Source organism: Eleginops maclovinus, chromosome 15 (assembly GCF_036324505.1).
Source record: "Eleginops maclovinus isolate JMC-PN-2008 ecotype Puerto Natales chromosome 15, JC_Emac_rtc_rv5, whole genome shotgun sequence".
Classification (NCBI taxonomy): Eukaryota; Metazoa; Chordata; class Actinopteri; order Perciformes; family Eleginopidae; genus Eleginops; species Eleginops maclovinus.
In genome coordinates, this window is record NC_086363.1 from 12,404,522 (window position 1) to 12,416,488 (window position 11,967).

The 11,967-nt window shown below is 38.7% G+C and overlaps 2 protein-coding genes across 4 annotated transcripts in view; one reads left to right on the top strand and one right to left on the bottom strand.

Moving 5' to 3' along the window:
• stx7l (syntaxin 7-like) overlaps positions 1–11,967 on the bottom strand; it is a 235,768-nt gene that overhangs the window by 3,470 nt on the left and 220,331 nt on the right. The window contains exons 1-5 of one of the 3 annotated variants that reach the window (XM_063902299.1): positions 3,183–3,265; positions 1,563–1,654; positions 1,360–1,429; positions 960–1,050; positions 704–841 (exon numbers count right to left, since the gene is read on the bottom strand). In XM_063902299.1, coding sequence (XP_063758369.1) covers positions 704–841; positions 960–1,050; positions 1,360–1,429; positions 1,563–1,647 — 384 coding nt within the window. In that variant the 5' untranslated portion in view covers positions 1,648–1,654; positions 3,183–3,265. Of the gene's footprint in view, positions 1–703; positions 842–959; positions 1,051–1,359; positions 1,430–1,562; positions 1,657–2,913; positions 3,163–3,182; positions 3,266–11,967 lie in introns of those variants that run through there. The other 2 variants (XM_063902300.1, XM_063902301.1) reach the window with 2 other exon arrangements.
• LOC134876807 (protein LEG1 homolog) lies at positions 8,851–11,085 on the top strand. Its single transcript, XM_063901974.1, has 8 exons — positions 8,851–9,183; positions 9,292–9,378; positions 9,464–9,537; positions 9,756–9,860; positions 10,007–10,125; positions 10,375–10,516; positions 10,617–10,713; positions 10,804–11,085. The coding sequence occupies exons 1-8, from the start codon at positions 8,886–8,888 to the stop codon at positions 10,953–10,955; spliced, it is 1,074 nt and encodes a 357-aa protein (XP_063758044.1). The 5' UTR covers positions 8,851–8,885; the 3' UTR covers positions 10,956–11,085.

Below are 11,967 nucleotides of genomic sequence, written 5' to 3' on the forward strand. Positions count from 1 at the left end.
TCCCTAAGGGAACTGGTGTCTACTACAGTTGCATAGTGATAAGAGCTTCTCCTGTGAACTTCAGGATCAAATAATTATGACTACATAACTTGAGGTACGGGAGCCCTGAAAGGCAAGACAATTGTTGCTGAGTGCATGGAGAAATTCAAATTCTCCCGGAAGGAAACATCAATGCATTTAGTTATTGCAGAAAACCTGCTCACTTAAAAAGGCAGAACAAAGTAAATAAATAATATTAATGTAATATAAATACAAGCCATATTACCCCAGTATGATTACATTTTTAGAAACTACGATTTAATGTAGCTTGTTGTTCGTTCTGTTATATCTTTATTTTAAATGGATGAAATAGTTTATTTTACTACCCATTTGTATGTCAAACCTTGGCATGTTTTATATAGAACTTGGTTTTTTGGCAATATACATTTTTATTTTCATTTTTGTATGCGTGTCAAACTGTTGATAAAAATATTGTTTGAAAAGAAAAATGCATAAAAAATTCTAACGTGGAAGCAGATTGCAATTTATTTAGATAATAATGGCCAGAAAAAAAGCCACTTTTGACAAAACAAACATAAAGAAAAAAGGTGGATTGATGATTAATCGTTTCATGGATTCTTGTTCGCTCACTAATGTATTATGTAATCCCTGTGTTTCACCGGTTACACTGTGACTTTGTGGCCGGGTGCAGCAGCTTACTCACCGACACCCTGGAGCTGGCTCGGACTCTGGCCACAAACTCTCTCTCTTTGTCGGCCGCCTGCCGCTGGGTCTTCTGGAAGCTGTTTAGGGCGGCGGAGAACTCATTAACCAGGCGCTCTTTCTGTAGCTTTCTCTGCCGCTAAAACACACAGAATAAAAATGTTAACAAAAAAGCCATGAGTGGAAGCCAAATCAGTGTGAAAAAGCAGGGAAATAATGACTTTTAAAATTAAAGGGAAAGGTTAACAGTTCAGCACCTGGTCGGGGCCAACAGGAAGTGCACTGAATGCCTTGATGAGTCTGTCAGTGTCCTTTGCTAGCTGGTTGCCTTGCTGCTGTTTCTGTTGCCTGGTGAGCAAAGAAAAATGAACTGTATTTGGTTAAATAGAGAAGATAACATGCGACCCCATGTTCAGTACCAAGTATAAGCAGTTTATTGGTATGAAGAACAAACACATCCATGGCTGTGTGTGTAGTTCACAATATTAGCATTAGCCTGTATTACATTTAAAATGCAATATGTGCAACACACTGTTATGTTTTGCATGGTTACAACTTTCAGAAAAAAATTCTACAAAAGGTGTATTTTTTCTCCAGCTTCATTCGTACTAAGATGTTGAATATAATAGATCTATTGTCCAAAAACCAATAACTCACAGTGTCTGTTGTAACTTGCTGCTGTCCTGCTCTGTTCCCAGCGTAGAAACTGCCCTCTGCAGATCTGAGGCTACGGAGGAAGACAGAGAGCACACACTGTTTATCTATTCTAATGCATCTACATCTGTCGACCATCATTCACAACGCAGAGTCAGCTGATGATAAGACTTCTGTTGGGTGTGTGTGTGTAGTGTGTATATTACTCAGCAGTGTCAGCTTCTGGATGTTGGAGCTGATGTTGTGCACCAAAGCACTGGGGTCCTCTGGAGTCCCAGCATGGTAGGCCATGATGGAGCTGTGGAGTAACAACGAAATCATGATGCAGATAGAAATGGCATTACAATTCTTTTTTTTTACCAAATTTGTCCAGAACATTTTATTACAATGGGTTTTGTTCCTCAATAACTTTAAGCTGTCAATCATATTACCCAGCATGAAGTGGTATCAAAAGTATTCCATTTAAATGATGCATGCATTTGTCTTTCGCCCAGCAAGCGTTTTTTGATTTAATAAAATGGGTGGAAAATTTGCTAAAAGTATAAAAGTTATCACTCAAAAACAACAAAAACATTGATGAAAGATCCAGCTACTGACAATCCAAGTGGCAGTTATACAAATGTATACTTGACCAATCTGGCCAAACGTTAAAAATTGTAATATCAAACAGTAGTATGATTCATATTGTAATAATATACCATGTTTAACAATATTTGAAATGAACAGATTTGGAAAATGAGGGTCAATGAAGGGGCATGAGAAGCCAATACGTAGAGACTTGTCCATATGGCAAACAAAACAAAGAAAAGAAAATGTTAGTAGGCACTGGTGTAGAATAAAAATAATCTTGCTGCTTGCCCATTCCATTTAAAGGTCACCTATTGCGCAAAATCCACTTTGTCATGCCAAGTTGGAAGTTCATTTGCATTAAAAGATACACAATCAGCATTTTTGAAACAGGGCTAAAACAGAGGGGTATACGGCATATGCATGATCTCTTGTATTTCGAGTCAAACACTTCAGAGACAGGTTTTGTCTATATCTGAGACCTATAATATATTGTTGAAATACAGTATATTAGGGGACCTTTGCAGATCCCCAAGTAGACCTTGAGTGTTCTTAAACTTTTGTCAATTTCAAATGCAATCAGGAGATCATTTTGAAATGAGACATCTGCTCTTATTTATTGTTTTTAAGCCTTGAATGGAACAGGGTTGGGTAAGGGATATTTACTTTAGTGCAGTCAAGCAGACTTCCTGTACTACTGACTCAAGAGGACGCAAACCATGACCAGCATGTAAATCAACATCTGTCAAGAAACTATCATAGGTTATCCAGCCATGTTGTTGCTATAGAAGGAAATACGTTTGATACTTTTTAATAAAGTACAATGATAAACTGTTACAAAATGTTCAGTTTAATTAAACGTGTTGCAACCTCCCTGTCTCTGTGTGTATTTTACCCTTCAATACAGTAGCGAGAAAAATGCGGAAATCACATAAGCTTTCAAATCTCAGGGAAATAATTGGATAATTGAGTCATTTTGAAACTGAGCACCTTATTAATACCCGGGTTAAAGTTGTCTTGATAGGTACTTTAGTCCAATGTTCACTGCGGGTGCAGAAGGCATTAAGTTACAATCAAAGTCGCAGCACAATCTGAAACGTTTTCTCTCTTGTTTCCGGTCAAAAAAAAAACACTTTCCTTTATTGTCGTTGGTCCTAACATTTGAAACGGCAACATAAGACATTATCTATATATTTAACCCTTCAGTGTTGTCAATCCTTGCTAAATAGAGCTAAATTGTGTCAAAGTCTAGAATTTACCTTTCTCTGTGTCTTGCAACAGCGACGTGTTTCCTGATTCTTTGCCCCTCCCCCGTCACATGATGTCTGTCAGCAGTGCGGGCAAAAATCATCGCCATAAGAAAATAAAACAAGACAAAGAGATGGTTATACAATCAGAAGAAAAGTAACAGAAAATAGAGATTATGAAAATATTTGTATCCACCTGGGTACTATTACTATAATAGAAACATATTCCTATCAAATGCATGTAGGAATTGAAAGTGAATAACAGTTTCATTTCTTAGTATTACAAAACGTGTTGCATCCTCAACAAACAAATTAATTTAGATTAATAAATGTGATCTTAAATAGACAGTGCTCCAATATTGCCAAAGTACAGTTCTGGTGTACTTTATTTGAGTATTTCTATTACATGCTGCCCGTTTTTTTTTTTTTATAAAAGGGTCATTCCTAGTATTTGGTGCCATTTGAGTCCCATTGACATAATATGGTATATTTTGTGTACAAATGGGCTTCTACTTATTTCTAAACCCTTTTCTTGTATGTTTAACCACCCTCTACCATAGGACACAATTATATGTACACAGGATAAATGAATTTAAAATAAAATAGTCTGATTTTAGCACAAGTACACTAAAATACTATGTCCCCAGACATGTTTGCGTGACTTCAGTTACATATATAAGTAAGGAAAATCTAATAAATTCAAGGTTTTTCATCATTTCTGTATTGTCTTATTTAAAGTATTTCTCACCAGATGTTATTTTCTGTTATTAATGCATTTTAAATGCTTAAAATCTTTCAAATATGTTATGTCCCTGAGTCAACTATCCCCCCTGTTACTCTGATGAGAATTCCATAGAACGCATCATCTGACTATTCTTTTAGTCACATGACTCTCTAATGTAACAATATTTTTGGAGGGAAAACATTCAAGAAGAAGCAGAGTAAGTACCACTCTTTACTCAACATTTATTTCAATGTTTTATAAAGGTTTACTGATGAGGTCAAGCATAACACGTCCACCCTGTTATGCTTGTTTATAGTGGGAACTAATATTTGTTTGTAATTTTGATAATATGGTTAATAAACATGTTAAAAATCGTTGTCAGTGATCATCATGTACTAGCTTGTTGTTCATCAAATTAGCAGTAATGGCTGACTTTAGCATAAAATGTCCCCCCTGTTACTGTCCCTCCTGTTACTGTAATGCACGGTAACAGAGGGGACACATAGTAACAGGGTCGATATAAGATTTATATTTTGTTTCTTTAAGTGTGAATTGGTATGTATTATTAACGTATTATGTATTAATTTGCTGTATACTTCCAAAAAAGATGATTTGAAATAGTATGCATGTATTTGTCAGGGAATGGCGCCATTGTCTGCAGCTGAAAAGCAGTCGTGACACTGACCCTGAGAGAAGAGAGAAATATCTCAATAATGAGAAAGAGAAGTGGAGAAAGGACAGAGAGGAAGGAAGAAAAAAGAAAGTGGCAGATCTCAGTGAAAGACATCAGAGAGCACAGAGAAAGAAATGGCGAGAAAAGAAAAGAAAGCAGAGGGATAGTGCCAAAGGCAGGACGGCAATGACCACTCCTCCTCCAAGTCCAGATAATCCCCCAGAGCCAGAAAATGCCCCACAACCCGGACCCTCAAGGTTAGAAGAAAGTTGACAGTTAAATGCTTTGTTGATTTGGTAGATTCTAATTTGAATGATCAAACATGATCTTGCCCTTACAATGTGTGTGTGTGTGTGTGTGTGTGTGTGTGTGTGTGTGTGTGTGTGTGTGTGTGTGTGTGTGTGTGTGTGTGTGTGTGTGTGTGTGTGTGTGTGTGTGTGTGTGTGTGTGTGTGTTTGTGTGTGTGTGTGTGTGTGTGTGTGTGTGTGTGTGTGTGTGTGTGTTTCTGTGTGCTTGTGTGTGTGTGTGTGTGTGTGTGTGTGTGTGTGTGTGTGTCTGTGTCTGTGTCTCTATCTGTCTCTATGTATGTATGTCTCTGTCTAATGGTCTTCTATCCTTGAACTGGTGCATAGACATTTATCTATAAAGAGTGATTGTTAATTGTGACGATACTGTATGCTTTCTGTGTTTTAGACAATCTGTTGTTGGACGACGGAATGTCAGACAGGGGAGGAGGCAAGAGGCAAGCATGGGTCAAGAGGCAAGCCTGCATTGCACCGAAGGACCATCACGGCCTGAGAACATCTCAAAAGGCAACATTGGTCAGTGGTGCATTATCAATTATGATGGTGAGCCCTACCCAGGCATCATCTTGGAGGTTGAGGATGATGTACAAGTAAAATGCATGCACAAGAATGGCACCAACAAGTTCTACTGGCCAAGTCCACGAGAGGACATTTCATGGTACAGGGATGACCAGGTTGTGTGTCTAATGAAAGAGCCACAACCTCTGAATAAGAGGTCAGTTCAGCTGGAGAAGATGATGTGGGATTTTGTTGGAAAACACATGGGTTGCTGGTCTGTTCCATAACTGTCTCCGTCTGTGTCTGTCTCTGTCTGTCTTGTTGTTGCATAGTTGAGAGGTGAGAGGTGTGAGTGATTTTTGGTGTACAGAGAGTTTGTTCAATGTGGACATGCATCTACATGAGTTTGTTGAGAGGTGCTAAATGTTTCTTGAATGTTTGTTGTTCACTGGTTTGATGTCCACCCTGTTACTTCCTGTCCACCCTGTTTCTCCTCTGTCCATCCTGTTACCTGTGTGTGTTTTTTATGTTAATTAAATCAAATCAACAAATGTAATGCATGTCTCTGTGGTTATTTGAAGGGAATGAATCAGCAAAATAAATGTACTTAAAAATGGGTTCAAATTCCATTTATATTCCTTTTAAATCTAAAAGAAATGTGTTGAAATTACATTGTGCCTTAAACTGAACATGGCCTCTTTCAATATAATGCTTGTTTATGCATACTTTCTGAAAATATCCTTGCAGGGTGAAATGAGGGACATTGTAGCTCTTAGAAAATGTAAATATTACTAAAACTGTGCATTCAAAACAGTTATCAAGAGGAATGAGAATGTCCCATAACAGGGTGGACATTTGGCTTACGTCATGTGTGAAGAATTTGGTAAAAAAACATTACAGTATAATATCCATAGCTGGACCAATACATTTTTCTTATAGTTTGAAAATCCCTCTTTCAGATGAAATGTTAAAAACATCAAACATTTTGTATTTTTTGATTGAAAGTTACCATGCTGAAATGGCACCGAATAGTAAGATTGACCCAAAAGCATTCTTCTATATTAAACATACAAAACACTAAAATGGGACTTGGTATTAACACCACTACCAAATGGAAACAATATGAACATTCTGCTTGCTTTAAAAGCATATTTGTAATGTATATTATAATCAAATTCTCTGCACAATAAAGACATAAATGTTGTCTTTTTATTAGTGAATGTGCATTTGGAGAAGCAAACTGCAGACTCTGTAGTCATGTGTCCTGTGAGAATCTGACTTAAATCACAATATTTCAATGTGAAGCTCCTCATTTCTGACATCTTCCTCTCTTACCTTCCCGTCAGGCACTTTCACTTGTACAGATCACTGTAAATATTGTATTATCTCATCTGACACTGACATACAGCCATCTCTGCTCTGGTATTGTTAATTTAAACTAACAATCTTTGTTTTCTATGTGGAACAAATCTGCTCAAATTATCAATGTTTTAATCAGGATTTAAAATCCATTTAGTTTAGTTCCAAGAACATTGTTGTTCAGGTTTTTTTGCGGGGACTTTGATACATAACTGTTTTGTCTTAAATCTTTGCTTCAGCCCTGCATGAAAAACCTGCTGACCTTGGATAAGGACGTAAGTCCTAAAGAAACAGAGATGTCTTGAACACCATGGTTCAATTTAGGTGACTAAATGATTTATCGTTATGTTGTCAGTGTAAGCTCAGCTGCTTAGAATATCAAAGTTCAGGCATGTTAACCAAACAGCAAATGTTACAGACTCCGAATCCTCAAAATGTAATCTTTAACGTATACTTTCAGTGTCAGTTTGCCGACCAAAGGCTTATCAGGATGACCAGTTGCTATGCCCCTTGGTTGGGGATTGGTGAAATTAAAAAAAAGTCAAACTATATGCAAAACCATATAGACCGTTGGAGGACTGGAGCATCAGCTTGCCTGTACATTGTCTAAAATATGTTAAGCTTTTGTTTTGTATCTGTAGCAAGTGCTGTTGAAAGTCACCTGAAAAAAGTGGCTGAAATGTGGAAAAAGGTTCATGCTGCAACAGCACAACAGAAAGATTTCTAAGACGTAGGGCAGCTTACATGGTACTGCCAGAGGACATTTCATCATATTTCTCCCCTGGAAAGCCACCTTCTAGGAACATTCATCCCATGTTCTCATTAGATGTCCCGCCTAGAGAGGACATCATCAAGTTTTCTCCCCTGGAAGGCCCCCCTGAAGGCCTGCCATGCATGGAACATATACAATTGTGAAACAATGATTCCTGTGTTGTATTAATCTTTTGAAGTGTGGTGGCCTTAAAAAAGCTGAACCTCTTTCGCACACAGTCTGTGGTCATTCACATCTGCACAATCTGGATTTGCCTCTTTTGACCGAAAGGACATTGATCTTATTTTGCTTTCAGTAAGCAGTAATGTTATCTGGGTTCAAATTGTTAGGGAATATTTTGTTTGAGCTTATAACCTTTTGCTCAGGCCTGTGACCTCTTCATAGATGTGACCATTGGTCTCCTCACAGCTGCTTGTGTACTGCTTGTTTTCAAGTTAGCCAGTTGTGTCCTTCCTCTGTCCTCTTCTGGCATAGGCTAACGGCCTTGCAGGTGCTGCTATCTTCATTAAGGGCTTCTGAAGCCTTGTGGGACCTAAGATTGGCTTTATTGTTTAGGCACAGCTAGCTCCAGTTTATCTAGCCCCAGCTGCTCCGGTAAACACCTTATTTGTGACCTACATGACAGTTTAAGTTAGACGTATTGTCCGAGCTTGTTTAGTCTGGCGTTTGAAGAATGCTGATTACCCATTTGGAACTATTTTCGAGATCTTCAGAGTTGGTTTGGAAACCGCTGTGGTAACTCGTGTCTACAGTAAATGTCTTGTCAATTCTCCGGTCGTAACTCCGAATAAACCCAACGGTGTTTTGCCATCAAGTTCCAGCTCTCCCGTGTCTCTCTGAGTTTCGTCTCCATTGCTTCAGAAGTTTCCACCACACAAATGACATGAAAACAGCATTCCAAGGGGGTTGTTGAGCATAATATTACATGAGCCATTGTGAATAAAATAAGACTCTCAGCTTTTTTAGATATGAAAAACCTTATTGTGGTTGATTGGATCGAGTCTGATGAGTTGACTGTTAGCTCTCTGTTGTCTTATTTCAAATTCACAATAAAGACCTACTTTTGAGTTTGTTTGTTTGTTTGTTTGTGTGTGTGTGTGTGTGTGTGTGTGTGTGTGTGTGTGTGTGTGTGTGTGTGTGTGTGTGTGTGTGTGTGTGTGTGTGTGTGGTTGTGTGTGTGGTTGTTAATATAATGGAGTGAATTTAAGTCACTGAGTGATAGCGTTGAGCAGTATGTACACACATTATCTTATCAGTCTGTCTGTGAGGGTCCATTGAACCACGTCACGTGATTTGTCCATGCTGTTCAAACGGTTTCGAGTATAAAAGAGCTGTTTTGTGTATGAAGTGTCAGTCCAGAGTGCCCTCTACCAGCTCCTCAGTTATGCTGTTTCCTGCAGTCCTCGGTCTCCTCCTGGCATGTGCTGTGTCTCTCAGCAGCTCTGCTGTTATTCTAGAGAATGGCATGCCTGTCCTTTGGGGCCACACTGCTGGCCAGTTGTCTGACCTGCCGATACAGAATGACATCCTGACTCCAGACCCATTGCACTACCTTCACCGTATGAGTCTTTACCGACTGATGATAGCTGCCACAGACCCGTTTTTGGGATCCATGGGGACAAATGCCACAGACAGTCCAATCTGGGGACTTCCACTGCAACTCGGATGGATGCTAACCTCAGGTAAAGAGAAAAATACTTACTAGTTTGTTTCCTCCCCAAATGTGCAAAAGTGGATAGCGAATCTTCTTACCAATATAATGACCAAGTAACCTACTGTTGTGTCTGCAGGGCGTCTTGCTGACCCAACCGGTACTACAACCTGCGGCCTGCAAACAGGAGATACTATGTGCATTTCTTCTGAGAGCTGGTGGAGCTGTAAGTATGACAAACACACACACCCAATATACATACATACACATAGAACACCTAACATAAACCAAGCCACTTCTTTCACATCTAGGTGTGAACTACTTTGTCTCTGCACTGCCCTTCCTGTCTGCCGCACAGCAGGGCTTCATGGGAGAAGGACTTCAGGTAAGTACACCCTAAAACAATTCCTGTACCAAACATCATAGAAATGTATCTGATAGTTATTGAGATATATCAGTCTGTATCATCAGAGCCACCCCAAGAGGCTAGCATGGCTTGAGAGCTATTTTGATGATGATGATGATGATGATGATGATGATGATGATGATGATGATGATGATGATGATGATGATTGTAATGATGACTTATGTTGATACTATTAGGTCCAGATGCAGGTACCTGCAGGTGTGCAGGATTATTGCACCACATATGCTGATTGTTTGACTCACTACCCTGACGCCATGGCTAAATGGGATGCCTTTTTCCAGGTACATGAGTTACAAACACAAACAAATCCACATGTACATCACTGATTTTGATTAAGCGATGCACCTCTGAAGTTTAATGTTAATAATAACCCGTATTCAGCAACCCTTTGGAGTATCTCCCAAATGTTGTCTATGTGTGTTTAAAGGGTCTCAAGGCTGCAACTGACTCCCCTGTTGCTGAAAATGAGAAGAAAGACTACCTCCTTGGCCTCTACTGGGTAGCACAAATGGCTTCAACTTATGCCTCTGCTGCATGCAACGCCAGGTAATAGTTTGACATTTTATGAAATACACACACTTTTCTCAACACTTGTTTAAAAGTTGATAGTTGGATTATAAGATTGGTACTACTGTCATGGTTTTCTGTCAAATAAGAGGCTGCAGCTGGTTAGTTTAGCTTAGCATAAAGACAGGCCGCAGTGGGGAAACAGAAGGAAGGTTATTAGAGTGGTATCATTTTTCCTAACTCGTGGCAACAAAGCCAATAAGCTGTCGGTTGTCTCCTCTACTCCAGACAGAGCCACTTCTCCTCTGTTGAGTTGTCGTTTTCTAAGAACTGGCTAAACTCAGCCGAATACGTTTCTGCTGCACATTTCCAGTCGAACTTGGCAAACTCTGCAATGTTCCTAACCCCTCTTCCAGGTCGTATTTTAAAGGTACGTCAACTACAACTGCATCCAACCTTTAAATATATATACATTTTAAATCCTCTTCATTTAACCCAATTCTTGTTTTTTGTCAAATATATGCAACTAGGAGGGTGACCAAGCACCTAACATAGCCGATCTGTCTACGGACGAAAACCATTCACTTTCTATCTTCTCCTGGATGTCCAACGCCAACACTTTACTGGGTAGGACACACATTATATTACATCACAATGTAGCCTTCTTTATTGAATATGTGAGTTTCTAAGGATGACCATGATCATGTCATCCACCAGGTGGGAGACTGGTGAGTATGTGGAAAAGTGCCATGTGTTCAGTGCAAACAAGAGAAAAAGGCAGAGAGATGCTCGGGCAGCTCTTACTGGATCCCACATTCGCCACAACCACTTTCCTCTCCATCGTCACAGGAATGACTACGGGCTGCTGAAACATAGAGGACTAAAAAGTCGTAGTCAATGTTTTCATCTGAAAGTTAAAGAATCTAATTTGATTTGTTATATTTTTGTTTTTGTCACTCTTGTGACTATGTGTTACCAGATAAAGCCTCAACAAGCCTATTACTATGATTCCGTCCTCTTCCTGTTATATATTGCCATTGGAGTTTCATTGTTGATATGTAGCACAGAAAAACACTGGTTTGAAAATGCACAGGAGGAGTGTATTTGTACAGAACATCTTCAATCTTACAATGGCAATAAATACATTGTTTTACACCAGGACAACTACAGGATGTATATGTGGGGCGTATGGCAGTAGGGGGCAGGTAAATAAGTACATTTACTACACTGCTGTACAATTTTATTAATATTTTTGGGTTCTAAATAATTGTACTCCACAAAATGTAGTAGGAAAAAATATGTTTTACTCCACTTTCAATTATTTAAAAAAACAAACAAGAACTGAGGTCTTAAATTATGATGCATTGGTATAATAAATAGTGAACACAAGTTTTATTACATTAATATCTTTCTTAGGATTTAAAAAATCAGTATTAACCAATTATCAAGAGCTATTCCAATAGTGCCTCCTTGTGTTAATTTGATGTAAGTTCTAGCCTATCGTGGATTGTCAATGGGTGCAAAGTACAAAACCATGAAATGTTCCCACTATGTGTTAAAAATAACACCTTAAGTAATCTAAAATATACTTGATTTCTTAATGGTGACACCATCTGTTTGGTGTTTGCAAATGAAATTCAGATGCTTGTGACGGCTTGTTAAGTTTATTTTGTATTCCTGGAGAAAACATCCAGACATAATGCTAAAAGACAAACAGAGAGGCCATATCTTTGGGGAGAAAGATGTCCATTAGATTAATTGGATTCATCCTGTCCAGAGCCATACAAACCCCAAAAGAGCCTATTTTCTATTTGGATACACAACATTTGACTTTCCTGGAAATGGATTATTGAACGGGGAGCAGAAACGCAAATAGTATTT

Excerpts from the sequence above, each read along its gene's own strand:
- LOC134876807 (XM_063901974.1), top strand. The coding sequence starts at position 8,886 with ATGCTGTTTCCTGCAGTCCTCGGTCTCCTCCTGGCATGTGCTGTGTCT. Across the intron at positions 9,379-9,463 it reads TTCTGAGAGCTGGTGGAGCT|GTGTGAACTACTTTGTCTCT; the intron begins GTAAGTATGACA and ends TTTCACATCTAG. Across the intron at positions 9,861-10,006 it reads AATGGGATGCCTTTTTCCAG|GGTCTCAAGGCTGCAACTGA; the intron begins GTACATGAGTTA and ends GTGTGTTTAAAG.